The sequence below is a fragment of the Paroedura picta genome, chromosome 7, assembly GCF_049243985.1.
Source record: "Paroedura picta isolate Pp20150507F chromosome 7, Ppicta_v3.0, whole genome shotgun sequence".
NCBI lineage: Eukaryota > Metazoa > Chordata > Lepidosauria > Squamata > Gekkonidae > Paroedura > Paroedura picta.
In genome coordinates this window covers 73,366,960-73,381,919 of record NC_135375.1, presented here as the reverse complement: position 1 = coordinate 73,381,919, position 14,960 = coordinate 73,366,960, and the positions used below count along the sequence as shown (strand labels likewise).

Below are 14,960 nucleotides of genomic sequence, written 5' to 3'. Positions count from 1 at the left end.
TGGCATGCAAAATGTCCAAGGTTTAATCTTCAGCATTTCAAGTTCAAAGGATCAGGTAGTAGATGATGTGAAAGACCTCTGCCTAAGACACTGGATATCCATTGCCAGTCTGAATAAACTATATTGACTTTGATTAATCATTTGTCTGATTCAGTATAGTGCAACTTCAAGTGGCAATGTTTCAGGAGTGGCTTTTCAGGGATTGAATCTTCTGGAATGGCATTTTCTTAGGAAATAAAAGATGTAGTTGAAAGAGGAAATTGAATATAATATTATGCATTTTCATAAGGGCTTCTATGTATACACACAGATCAAGGTTTCTCAACCAGGGGGTCTATGGGAGCTCTAGAGGAGGTCCATGGCTTTTCCCTTCCTATCTTAATAGACTTGGCCACAAGCTAAGGTCTTGGCTGCCTCTAACCAGAGGGCTCGGTGGGTAGGCCATGGGTGTAAAAATCAAAAGGGAGGAATTAGTTGTGGTGTGGTGATGGGGGTCTGGACAGTCTTCTCAGCTCTTGCCCTTCTTTCCAGCCTATATGAGGTGGAGCCACCATAGTAGTTGTAAAGGCAGGGAGAAGGGGTGAAAGGAGGGTGAAGGGTACAGATAGTGACATTACGGTGGCATGTCACTTCTGGGGGGCATGGCAGGGAGACATGGCCAACTGACATCACTTCCTGTTCTACTCAAAGCCTGACAATTTATTTCAGGGGCTTCTCCATAGTCAAAAGGTTGAAAAAGACTGACATAGATACTTGTTCCTGGCATAGAAAATATTTTGAAGATCTATTTGAAGAGGAATTGATTTTTATACCCTGCTTTTCACTACCTGAAGGAGTCTCAAAGTGACTTACTAATCCCTTCCCTTCCTATTCCCACAACAGACTTCCTATATGATAAGTGAGGCTGAGAAAGCTCTGCTGTATGAGAGCAGCTCTAACAGCACTGTGACTAGCTCAAGGTCACCCAGCTGCCTGCATGTGGCGGATCAGGGAATCTAACCCGGCTCACCAGATTACAGGCCGTTGCTCAACCAGAGCTGTTTCAAACAGAGTTGTTTTATGAAAGAAGATTGCTAAACTTCAGTATTTTAAGATGGATCATTACTTACCTCCCACCCCATCAGCGTGGTGTAGTGGTTAGGAACATTGACTTCTAATCTGGCAAGCCAGGTTTGATTCCCCGCTCCTCCACGTGCCTTGGGCTTGCCACAGCACTGATAAAGCTGCTCAGGTCAAGCAATAATATCAAGGCTCTCAGCCTTACCTACCTCACAAAGTGCCTGTTGTGGGGAGAGGAAAGAGAAGGTGATTGTAAGCCGCTTTGAGACTCCTGCTGGTAGAGAAAAGTGGCATATAAGAACCAACTCTTCTTGTTCTTCATCATCAGCCTTGTGATTATTCTAAGTGGTTTATGTGTTATTAAGCTTAAAGGTACATTCTGGGTACATTTAATTTGTTCTTTATAGTTGTGGGAGGTATACTAACTAAAAAAAATAGACCTCTCTTTCTCTTAAAAACATTTTAAATCTATAGGGATTAGAGTATATTTATCAACTGATAATGCTGTACATGCCAAAACTATAATTGTATCACATACAATCTGGATTTTGTGAGTTTAATTTTTTTTTAATTGCAGAGATTTCAGGAGGTAGAAACTTTTCAGAAGCTTGTATACTTTTTAATATTATGACTAATTCTTGTTAAAATAGCAGAAGAAAAAAAGAGTGACTAGTAATTTCAGGTTTTAGATATAGTTTCATAACATGAATTGTCATTATTTTTGGTATCAACAAAACCAGATATAAACTACTATATTGAATAATACAAGAAACTGGTACATTATTTCTTAGTGTTTCTCCTGCAGGAATACCACATGGAAACATATATTACCCTGATATATATTTTGTAGGGAAACAGCCTGTCAAGTTCTTCTCCAATTACATCATGCCATCAATAAATATTATCTTGTGGGGAGGTAATCTCATCATCTATCACAGGCTGAACATTTGAAAATCACAACATCTAATAGTTATAGAATGGAAAGGGGTATAGAGTTATATTGTTGTGAACAGCAGTTGGCAGTCATAGGAACCGATGAACCTTCAATACATTATTAGATTAAATATTTGAATAATTTGCTATTATCTAAAAGATCATTCTTTTTACAATACCAGAATGCTGTTTGCTATGGCTCTTATGATTGCACTTTATGATACTTGAATGGTGCTAGAGAGATATCTCTAACTGTATATAGTATTTGTCGTGTGTTTGTGTGTGTGTGTTAAGCAGGGAACTTCAGTGTTTCAAATTATTGTTGATTGAAGGATGCTATTTTAAAGAAGCACAGTAAAGCCAAGGAATGTCAGGAAATTAGCAACATCCTCCTGTTCTCTTTAGTCAGTCTGGAAATTATTAGAATTCAGTATTAAATTCTCAGCGTTTTTTGAATACCTGATTTAATGACAGTAAACAATAAATCTGAATACAAAATCCATCCATCAAAACTAATGAGATTCGCAAATAGAAATTAAGCCAGAAACAGCTATTTAAATATGAGCTTGCTATTTCAAGATTTGCATGAATATAGTCCAATATTTGTTAAGTTGAAATTTATTGGAAGTCTTCCTCCCCTTATATCTTGTGTTTTTGAGAGATGCTACATTAAAAAATTAGGCTGATTCTGTAATTTTTCATTGCCCTTGGTAGAGCAGTTTAACATTATTAGCACTAAAACAAAACATAAGAAGTATAACTAGTAATTAGTACAGAACAGCCATTGTTTTATCATAGTTTTCAATTCATTTGATATAGTAGTGGAACGGCACATTTTTCTGGGGATATTTTGTTGCAGCCCAGATAGCTCTTGCTCATTTCACTTGTGACTCTCATATAACGATATAATTAGAATGTTTTGTGTTGTAAGTCTTTCAAACTGGTTTGTGTTGTAGCAGAGTCCTTCCATGTTCATATAGGTTTGGGGGAGGGGAGGAATGGAAGAACATATTTTTGCACAGTCAGAAGAAATCACTGTGAAAGAATATTGTTTTTGTGAGACATATATGTGTACTATAACCATTCTAACTCATGTAACACCATTATCTGATTCGTAATTTATTTTAAGCATGTTTGTGTAGTTCTGTTTTTCATTACAAGAAGAGAGGTCACAGTTCAGCCTGGTCAGAAACCATTATTTATTATTTTTCTAACTTATATGACTTTGATTAGTAGTAGTATTAAAGGTACAAATATGGAATTATATAGTTAAAAGTAATGACTTGGTTCCATAGCCCATCATTGGCTATTAAGGTGGGGGGGGGTAGTCAACATGATCATATAAGGTCATAACATCTGATCATTTAAAAAAAACATTATAAAGTATATTACATTTTTAATAATTCCCATGCAATCAGCAAAATCCTTCCAGAACTGTCAAAAAAACATTGTTGATAAAGCCTGTACTAATTAATCTCAGCCTGTAAAGTGCTCTTGCATCTCATTTTCCTCTTTTTAACAATATTTTATCTGTAGTGAGATAATTTTATTTTAAATTTATATCACAATAAAATGTGCAGGATACTTCCAATGATGTGCCCATCCTCTGATTAGCCCCTGGAGGGAGGGCCCTCCCCTGAGGGCCAATCAGAGGACTGGCATACCGCTACCCATTTCTCTGCTCTCTGATTGGCTCTTTGGGAAGGATTTTCCCTTCCAATAATGTGTTGGCCCTCTGACTCGCACTCCAAATTTCTGGTGCAGGTAGCAGTGCCCCAAGTGAGCGCTCTGTCCCACCCTGCTGCCCCCTAACAATACCACAGCTTGCATGCTCCCTAACCATCACTGGCATCGCCCGCCATTGTCTCCACCCTTCCCGCTCAGCCCTTCCCAGAACTCCTGAGGGCTTGCCACTGGTTCCATGCCCCAAGCAGCGACTGCTCCCAGCTTATGCAGCCCCTCCCACCAACTCCTTCGCTTCTCACCTGCTAAGAGTTCACTGCTCACCCACTTCCCCATTGGGGCAGGTCGGTGGTAGGGCAGGTAACTGCTGCCTCCCACTCCTGCGTGGTCTGAGCTGCCATGTGGGGGGAGTGCATGCCGCTGCCTCCCAGTCACCCACGAGACATAGCAGAGAGAGGGGTGCTGCCCTTGCCTCCTGAATTCCCATGCCCACACTTGGGCTGGGTGGGCCACAATCGGCATGCTGATCCCTGCTTTACCGACACCCCAGAAGTGAACAGCTGGCCCCCCACTACCTGGTGCTGCAATTGCTGCCAGGCTGTGTATGTGTGGGGGGGAGACATCTGCCTGTTAGCCCATTTTTAAAGCAGGCTTAGCTGCTAGTACATTTATATAATTGTTTGGAATGTAAAATTTTAAGAGCCTATGCAATAAACCTTTGACTGACTGAGTTTTATGATCCACTGTATTATTAGAAGTTATTTTGCCTAAATAGTAATGCTTTAAAATTGACATAATACATCGTGAAAATATTTATTGATTTTTATAACAGTCTTTTAGTATGTTAAGCTTGAGTATATTTATTGAATAATGAGCACAGAAGTACATAGGTTCAGTAGGTGAATACATTACAGAGCAAAGTCCCATTACTGCTATTTTTACAGATTATAGGAATGTAATGGGGTTCTTAATCTTTACAGTGAATTAATTACCCCACCTCTGCCAATTTGTCATCCAGCTCTTTTTCATGGAGTCAAAAGCATTGACTCATAGAACTCAATGAGGATTTCATTTCTGATATATTAGGAAATCGATTAAATAATAAGTTGCAGATCTTGTTTCTCATGGCTCCAGCTCATGGGTTCGGAGTTGTGTGTACTGGCAGGTTTCTGGAGCATACATCTTGTTGGTTGCTTTATTACCACCATACAAGGGATTTTCCTAATGATGCGTCTGTCCTACTCATAAGATTAATTAAAAGTAAATCAATCACTAAAGAAAAACAGGAGGGTTTTTTGCTGTGTTCTTTTGAGTTGAGTTCGAATTAATTTTTAAAAGCTTTTTGGACATTGAAAATTGAACAATTTGTATGATTGCTTAGCAGTAACACAAATGTTTTCACAGATGTTTCAAAACTAGCAATTTATCAACTTGGTTTTCTATAAATGATTTGGTTGTTTTTACTGTACATAAAATTTTAGATTTCTGAATATTTGAGCAGACTTTGAAGAAATGTTTGAAACCAGGTTCTGGCTGTTATCTCTCTTCTTTAAAGCAATCTGATGTATAGTATTGTGTGCTGTATCTCTTCTTTGTTTTTCACATATCACTAATGGTTGGGTCTACGTAATTGAAATCTGTAATTCAAAATAAATGCAAAATTCTGTGAAAACCACTGGGATTATCAGAAAGCAAATGATTTTTTTTTTAAGTTTGTAGCATGTCTGACACAAGACAGACTTCTATTCCAGGGCTCATACCATTATTATGGCAGTACCATGGGGGGATAATACTGATGTGGGCGGAAAGCAATGCTGGTTCCCCCACTGGAGTACATTACTCCCAGAGCAGGAAAAATACAAAAGATATTTTTGAGTCAGTAAAATAATATTACAATAGTGGGGAAAAAGAAAGATATGAAATAATGGAAGTAAGCAAATATGTATACATTTGCTTCATTAGCATAATTCAAACATACTCTTTGAGTCATCTAAACATATTCTTTAAATCACTAGACAATTGTGCTTTGAGAGCATTCAATTATTTTTATCTTATGTTTTCTGTAAAGCAGAAAACACATTTTTATTATGATACTCCAGGTCTCCTCTCAACCCCAAACCCTCCTGATGAGTGTTCTTTGTGAGTATTTTTTCTTAACATGTGGAATAGTGATATGTGTGCATGTGTTTTAAACTAGCTTTTGTTTGTGAATAAAATAATTTCCACTCATGCATCATCACATATCATCATACCATTTGCTTGGCATGCAGGGGGCAACTCGGTTCTTAAAATAGGAGGCAGTTGGTTCAGAGCTCTAAAGGGGATAATCGCCACAAGAGTCCCAATGCTTGCTTTTGCTGGGATCATATCTTCTGGGCCGTTACATTTTTTCACCCAAAGTGCAGTTGGTGCATAGAAAAGATACTACCTGCCATATTAAAAGGGGGACTAGATGAGGAAAGAGAGATGAGGGAAGGGGTTGATGAGCTCTCATGAGGAATGGTGCTGAATGGTTGATAGTATTCAAACAAAGCTTTTAGAGTAATTAAAAAGCTTGGGGAAATTTATGCCAAGCTAGGTTGTCACCTAGACAAAGCCTTGAATAGGTGGGTTGAGGAGAGTAAAGTAACAACATTTGAAGAACTGAAACAACTAATTGGGTTAGAACAGTTCTAACTACTTCCCCTTCCTGTCTCCTTGCTGGAACTGCCCACCAACATCAGTTTTTCTCCTGCCTCTCAGGGAGTACAGTTGCGTGAGCGCTTGCTCTTTACCCATTTATATGATTAATAATAGTATTTAGACACTCTTCTATTTCTCATCCCGGTTTTCACTTCTCCCATTTTTGCCTTTTTCAGAGTATTTTTTAAACAGAAAGGAAATTAATTAAAATTGAATAAGTAGATTAGGATTTAGATACAGTTAATTAGTCTTAGAGTTTGATAGGTTTTAGAGTTCAGGTTCTGTTATAGTGTTGAGTCCATTATTACCATTATGGTGTCCCGTTTTCTTAAGGATGACTGTTTGTGTGATTCTGATCTCCCAGTCGTTCAAGCGGCAGTTGGTGGAGCCACAGGCCCGGCAACGTCCAAAGGGCGTACTGATCGTGGCAGCCCTGGAAAAACCTCAAAAGCCAAAGAAGGCTTGTGGTAAAAGCGCCAAGAAAAAATGCGGGGATGGTGCAGCCGTTAAATCAAGCAGCAAGGAGCCACAGCGGCAAGGGTACTCCAGTGGCCATTTTGTTTGTGCTGATTCTAATGGCATGGGTAACATTTCTCTCATGATGGGCGGTCATTTTATGTGCGCTGATTCTGGCTCCGCGGGAAATATCCCTCAAATGGTAGGCAATTTAATGGGAGTGCTTTGAATTTATCTGTTGGTGATCCCCAAACCATTTCTGGATCTTTGGGGCACCCTCAACCCAGTATGTCTATTGGAGATGGAATGCACAAAAATGTAAGTGATAGACTGCCTGTAGGCATGTCAGTTGAAATGCTGAATTTTATGCAAACCATGTTGAGGAATGAAATGGCTTCCTTTTGTCATCAAATACAAAGTTTAAATGTCCTGTATCTTTACCTCCCATGATGATAAAGCCTCCAGTAAATTATTTTTCTCCTTCTTCTGTTCAGTATGAACAGGTTACACATGCGATTCCTGCTAAAGCAGCCAGAAGAAAGTGCTACAGTGCACCCATGTCTTCTGGTTCATAAGGGGAATTTTTAACAGATGAGGAAGTTTTAGAGAAAGTCCAAATTCCTGAGCAGACTCAGAGATTATTTAATCAGGAAGACTTCCAATATTTGCTGCAAAAATATATTGTGGCCTTGGGTCTTATACAGGCTGAGGCTGCTGAGGCCCCTCCTGGAAAGGGTTCCAAACCAAGGGTTAAAGGTAAAGAGTTTTTCCCACAGGTGGACATAATACAGAAAGTATTTCATATGCCTGATTTGTTTGAAAAAAAGATTAAACTGAGTGGCAAAATCCTATGGCAAATTAACAGTTTCCAGTTTTGATTAGGAAACTATATAAGCTATCTAATTATGCCGAGGAGTTCTTACAAACATCTCTTGTTGATGTCCCCATGGCAGCTTTGCAGTCACAGAGTTTGGTCTCACAGGATGGGGAAGGCTCTGTAAGGGACCACATGGACAGAAGGGCTGATGTTGCCCTCAGAAAAGCCCATGAGGCAGTGGCTATGTCTGTACGGGCTTCTATTACAGCTTCAATCACTGCAAGGTCTTCTATTGTATGGGCAAGGAAGTTGGCTATGTTAGTTCCGGAGTCCAATAAGAAGTCAACAGAGGGTGTTTCCCATTTGTTTAAGGCAGTGTCTTTCTTAGCTGATGCTAATTTGGATTCCATAATTTTTGCAGCAGGAGGTTTGTCCTCTATTTCAGCTTCTAGAAGAGTATTGTGGTTAAGAGCTTGGTCAGCAGATAACCACTCTAAGACCATTGTAATTTCCTATCCTTTTCAAGGAGATAGCTTTTTGGGGGATACCCTAAATAAAATTTTCGTAGAGACACGTGATAAGAAGCAGATGATGCCCAGATTTGTTAGGTGAGGTTCTGACCGAAAATTTCAAGGATTTTCTTTCAGATAACAGAATACTCTGCCTAGATTTCAAGACAACTGGAGAGGACCCTGGGGGCATAGTCATCAGCCCTTTCTCAAAGGATGATATTCAAGGTTCAGCAGACAGGGGCCAAGTAGACAAGATAAGAATGACAGAGACAACAATCAGAACAGAGCCTGACTGCAAGGAGATACCGGTAGGAGGTCGCCTTTCCTTATTCCATCAAGTTTAGAGAGGTGCACAGTCCGACATTTGGGCCGTGGATGTGGTCCAACAGGCGTACAAAATTTTATTCCCTTCCTCCCAGTTTCTTTCTGAATTTGCCAATGAGTTCAGATACTTTTTTCCAGGCTATTGCCCATTTGCAAGCTATAAGGGTGATAGAGCTGGTGCCAGTTGCAGAGCAGGGAAGTGGTGTGTGTTCTGTTTTGTTTCTTGTCCTAAAGACAAATGGTGATTGGCATCCCATCCTCAATTTAAAATTTGTAAATCAGTTTATTTGGTTAAAGTGCTTCAGGATGGAGAAGTTAAGATCTATCGCAGAAGGGCTCAGTCCAAAAGAGTTTCTGACGTCACTAGATTTAAAAGAGGCATACCTCCATGTGCCTATTTTTCCAAAGCACCAAAAGTATCTTCGTTTTTGTGTAGGGACGTTTCACTTCCAGTTTCAGGCTCTACCTTTTGACCTTACAACTGCCCCTTGTGTTTTCTCGAAGTTAATGATAGTAACGTTTCATCAGTCATGTCGACAAAGTTGTGATCCAGGCATCTTCCAAGCAGGAATCTATGGATCTTACAAGACAGACCATTGTCACTTACCAGAGGTTTGGTTTCCTTATAAATTTGGAGAAAAGTTCCCTTGTTCTCAAACAGTGTTTGGAACATCTGGGTGTGAAGTTGGATACACTGAGGGGCAAAACGTTCATAACAGGCAAAAAGATAAACAAGACTAGAGGACTTGTAGGTTCCATACTAAAGAGCAGACACACGCCCCTCATGACTTTAGCAAGGCTGATGGGGTTGATGGTGGCCAATACAGAGACTCTCCAGTGGGGGAGGTTTCATCTTTGCTCCCTCCGGCCTTTTCAGCAACAAATAATGGTCAAGTCAAGGTTAATGGTCAGAATTCCTCACTCTGTCAGGACCAGTCTAATGCGGTAGTTGAAGTTGGTAAAACAGGGAAAGTTTTTCATTATGGAACAGCACAAGGTCTTGTTCACAGACACCAGTCTCCTGGGTTGGGGAGCCACCTTGGAAGGTTTACATGCACAGGGTACTTGCGCAATCCAGGAGAGGTCACTGTCAATAAATCTATTGGAGATCAGAGCCATTCATTTGGCTCTGATACATTTCAAGGACAGATTACAGAGCAATCATGTTCTTGTTCGCACAGACAACACAATAGTGAAGGCATATTGGAACAAGCAAGGGGAAGACTTGTTCCTCTCTCCTTCATGGAGAAGTCACTGTAATTTTAAATTGGGCAGAGAGGAATTTCCTGTTCTTGAGGGTGGAACATATACAGGGTGTTTTAAGTGTGCAGGTCAATTGGTTAAGCCGCCAGTTGGTATAACAGGCAGAATAGACACTGAATCAAAGGCTATTCAAAGTAATTCAGGATCATTTTAGCAGTCCATTAGTGGACCTTTCTGTCAATCTAGCGAATGTTCAGCTACCTCGATTCTTTTTGACGTTTTACCATCCCAAAGCAGAGCAAATGGTTGCCCTGGAAGTTCAATGGCCATCCGGTCTGTTTTATGTGTTCCTTCCCTTTCCAGTCTTACCCAGGGTTCTGAGAAAGGTAGGCAACAGCGAGCCCAGATTATTCTAGTAGCACCTTACTGGCCACAAAGGCCGTGGTTTGCAACAATACTGAGAATGGCTGTGGGACATCACCAGACATTGCCAGTGATCCCAGATTTGTTGACACAGGGGCTGATTTGGCACTCAGATCCAGGTTGGCTAAAGCTGACTGCCTGGAAATTGAGCGGGTAGGCTTGCTTAAGGTAGGGCTGAGTGCACAAGTCACTAAAACCATGTTAGCCTCCCACAGTTAGAATCTACAATTAATTGTGGAAGGCCTTTGTCAGATGGTGCAGACGTAAGAAGGTGGATCTCTCGGGGCCAAATGTTAAAACCATTTTCGAGTTTTTACAAGAAGGGTTGGACGGAGGTTTAAAGCCTCTTACTTTATGTAGGCAGGTCGCATCTTTGGCAAGATTTGATGGTGTGCCTTTTCTAGATGACCTCATATTGTTAGATTTTTAAAGGGAGCTTCCGTAATTTCCCCTCCACAGGTTCACCGGTTTCCTACTTGGAGTGTTAGTGTGGTTCTTTCAGCATTGCTATTAAGTCCATTTGAACCAATTCAGGAAGTGGCTTTAAGGTTTTTAAGGTTAAAAGTTATTTTCGTACTTGCTATCCAGTCTGTTTGGCGGATCTCTGAATTGGGTGCCCTGTCTATGCGGAAAGATGTTTGCATTTTTCATAAGGACAAAGTAGTTCTAAGAACAAATCTTTTATTTCAGGTTAAGGTGAACTCTCACTTTTGTAGAAGTCAAGAAATTAACTTGCTTTCTTTCTTTTCGAATCCTAAGCACTTTAAAGCGATTTTGTTACACAAACTATATGTGTGAAGAGCACTTAAGGCGTTCCTTATCAGGTCAGAGCCACTCAGAAGAACAGATTCTTTGTTTATTTCTATACCTCCTCCAAACAAGGGGGGAAAGATGTCTTCCACAGCAATTGGAAAATGTTTGAAGGAATGTATTGTAGAAGCTTATAGAGTAGCAGGCAGGTCATTGCCAGATGGCGCAACTAATTCAGCAATGTTTAATTCTGCGTCAGTAGAACAAATTTGTAAAGCGGTCACTTGGTCTTCTATTTCAACTTTTATTAGGTATTATAAATTGAATGATTATAGTTCAGTGGATGCTGCCTTTGGCAGACGTGTTTTGCTTCATGTTTTAGATGCAGATGACATAGGTCCACCCGGGACTAAGTAACTGCTCTTTTATGTCCCATCAAGGACAAAGATGGAGTCCTAGGACCAGGGGAGAATGACCATTGGTACTCACCATGAAGGGTCCTTCTCCCTGGGTTCTAGGACTCTATCCAACCCTCCCTGGCTGTCGTCTCATTTCTGTTACTCAAGTTTTCCAATATTTATTTGAAATTGGAATAGTTTGGGGGAGTTCTATATATAGGTGGGAGAGTTATGGGGTTAAGCAGGTTGAATTCCTCTTTTCTGGCCTTTGCATTTTAAAAAAGGGGAAAAATTTTTGGTTGTTTTTTAATTAACTGGAAGTCCCCCCCCCTGAACTTTGGAATAATCAAAACTTTTAGACCCGTTGGCTGCGTTTGACGTGGTCGACCACGAATTGTTGGCCCACCGCCTCGCCGAAACTGGGATTAGAAGAACTGTGCTGCAGTGGCTTGTCTCCTTTCTCTGGAACCGGACGCAGAGGGGCGATGTGGGGGATGAGTTATCAGACCCCCTTTGGGCTCCCATGTGGAGTTCCACAGTGGGCGGTTCTCTCCCCCACATGGTTCAATATCTATATGCGCCTTATAGCCCAGCTAGTCTAGTGTTATGGGCTAGGTTGTCATCAGTACATTTGCCGGTGTTTTTGAAGCAGTGGCTGGGTGGCTCAAGCAGAGCCACCTGAAACTCAACCCCTCCAAGACAGAGGTCCTGTGGCTGGGTAGATGAGGGCAGGATCAGGAAGTGCGTCTCCCATGCCTGGATGGGGTATAATTAACACCTGCACCGGCCACCAAGAATTTGGGTGTGAGCTTTGATGCCTCCCTTTCAGTGGAAGCTCAGGTCACTGAGGTAGCCCAGGTGGTGTTTTTTCATCTGCACCAAATGCGGCTACTAACACCCTACCTGTCCTCTGAACACTTGGCTATGGTGATCCAAGCTATGATCACTTCCAGGTTAAACTTCTGCAATTCGTTCTATGCAGGCCTACCCTTGTTTTTGACCCAGAAATTACAGCTGGTATGAAATGCAGCTGCTAGGATCGTGACTAGGACATCTTGGAGGGGTCCATATTCAGCCAGTTCTTCGTCAGCGTCATTGGTTACCAGTCTGTTTTCGGATCAAATTCAAGGTATTGGTATTAATCTTTAAGGCTATACGCGGCTTGGGCCCTACTTATCTGCTGGACCGACTATCTCCTTATGCCCCCTGCAGGATGCTGCGTTCTGCGGGTAGGAATCTGCTGTTTGTCTCGAGCCCATAGGACATTCGCCTTGCCTCATGGAATATGCTCTCTGCAGAGCTATGGGCCCTGTCAGAATTGTCAGCTTTCCTCAGGGCCAGTAAGACTGAGCTCTTCCACCAGGCATATGGCTGAGGCCAGGGTGAGTCCCGGAGTTTCCATCAGTAGATCCCTCAGCATTAGTACATCTGGATCATCTCTCCCAACGAGGAAGAGCTCTGGCCCTTTATAGTTGGAAAGAGGGAGAGGGTAGGGGTGGGGGTTAGAACTCTTTATCACCATCTTTTAATGTTTAGTGTTAATGTAAATTTTAATGGGGTTATATTGGTTCTTATTGTTTTATTTTGAACCGCTGCAAGTCTGAATGGAATGCGGAGGTATTTAAATACAAAAATAAATAAATTCCCCCCAGGCCAGGCTGAATTCTGGAGATTTTTTTCTATGTATGTGTGTGGGTGTGTGTGTGGGGGATTTCATGGGCATGAAATTGGGGTTGCTGTGGATAGGCAGGTAGTTGTGTGTTTCTGCACAGGGGGTTGGGCTAGATGATCCTGGTGATCTCTTCCAACTCTATGCTTCTATGATTCTATATGCTGTTGTCTATACATCACTCACGCATACATAATAATTTATCTTCTTGATATTCATTCATGTTTAGAAAAAATGCAGGGATTGAGAAATTATCATAAATCTTTAGGGGAGTGGACTGGAATGGGTAGGAAAGAATAGCAGAACTGTCAACTTTTTGTCCTTTCCCCCCAATTTTCTCTTTTCATCCCAGTTAAAGAAAGCAGATCAATACCATGCCTAAAATTGTAATGGGTGGAATAAGTACATCATAACAATCAGTGGATCTGCATGTCTTGGCAGAAGTGTAAACTTAGTCTCCTCCTAAGGCTTTCTGAAAAGAAATCAGAAACTGGGTTAACAGGTCAGCTAACCTACTCCTCACTCTTCTCCTCAAGCTGGCCGCACCCAGCTGTACTCTGTTCCTCTGTCCAAAGCAGGACGTTAGTTTACAGTCTTTAAATAGGGGAAGATTTTTTAAAAAATGAAGTTCAAAGTTGAATTTTATACATCTCCTTCCTGAGAGTGCTTTTGCACCACTATTATCTGTGGTCAAGTGTGTTGAAATTAATGGGGGGGGGGCCTTCATCAGATGCAGTACATTCTATTGTTCAAAAATTCTGTATGTTGGTACATGGAATTCAAGACTGCAAATTATTCTGTTATGTTGATGCTTCCTATCTTTCAAGAGCTCTCACCTACATAAGGAATTAGCTGTATCATAAATTTGGTATAGTGGATATACCTTCTGTAGTGGCAAAGAATATGCTAACTGTACCATAATATAAATGTCCAAACCAGTTTTTCTTAATGCATAAAAATTACCTAAGTGGCATCTGACACTAGTATGTCATTTTTTTTGGAAGTACAGGGGGTTGTAGAGGAAGGGAGAAAGAGCCACTCATAAATACATTCAATTAATGGTTTACAGGACTCAAACTATTATTTTTATATTTCATATATATTTCATGTTTTGTGTTGGCAAATAACAAAACTTTTCTTCTATCTTTCTTGTCCTAAATCGGTTTGAAGTTTATAAGTATAAATGCAATCTATATAAGAATGTCTATACAACTTCAAGATCCAAAGAAAAGGCATGTTTTAGGAATAAGGATGCATGTACATCTGGAGCTTTGCCTTTCATGTTTTGCACACATTAGATTCCATTATATCAGACACAAGGCATTCTTTAAACTGAACAATGGCTTTGCTTTTGGGTGAGAATCAGTGTAGCAAATATGTAGTTCAGTCCTGTTCATCAACATTTTTCTTTGGGTTCCGTAGAGGCTTCTTAACCCAATGAATAAATTATGATGGTTTACTAACAATTTAAAAATGAATTTAATGAAAGCTGCTTGTTTCGTTGATACTTTAATAATTACAACGCAAGAGACGCATAGAACAAAGTTGTAAGGCCAAAGAATTGAGTCTCAGTCAAGGATTTCAACTTCATATACCATTCTTATGAGATGCTTTTCTATTGTGTATGGATTTAAGATGTTCAATATTAAAGATTCTTAAATGTTTGCATTGTGGTTTAGCAATAAATCATAACCTTATCCTCTTTTACTTAATAGAGTGGAGGGAAAAGTGGTCTTTCTGGGAACTATCTTTCATTTTTTGTGAAAGCCAAATAACTTCTGGAAATTGTTGCAAAATTTGCTTGTGTAAAGTTTTGACAATCATGCCCTCAGAAAATTGTAATAACTAGCTATCCTTGAACTAAAGTTTCCTTTTTAACTTTAGACAATCTATCAAAATTTCTGTGGTCATTCTTTTTATTACTATCTTGTCTTGAGCCCTTTTTTTAATGACATCTATTATCAGATTGAAATGGCGATTGAGACACTTCAAAAGTCTGATGGTCTGTCCACTCACAGAAGCTCTCTTCTCAACAGCCATGTAAGTTGCCT

General features: G+C 40.3%; 1 protein-coding gene across 11 annotated transcripts in view; it reads left to right on the top strand.

Moving 5' to 3' along the window:
- Positions 1 to 14,960, top strand: part of RFX3 (regulatory factor X3) — a 214,897-nt gene that overhangs the window by 115,313 nt on the left and 84,624 nt on the right. For 8 of the 11 annotated variants that reach the window (XM_077344913.1, XM_077344912.1, XM_077344914.1 and 5 more), the window contains 2 exons: positions 8,265 to 8,450; positions 14,875 to 14,949. The exons of 1 other annotated variant lie outside the window; for it this stretch is intronic. In XM_077344913.1, the coding sequence (XP_077201028.1) occupies positions 8,265 to 8,450; positions 14,875 to 14,949 (261 nt within the window). Of the gene's footprint in view, positions 1 to 5,942; positions 6,898 to 8,264; positions 8,451 to 14,874; positions 14,950 to 14,960 lie in introns of those variants that run through there. 2 more of the 11 variants (XM_077344921.1, XM_077344918.1) reach the window with 2 other exon arrangements.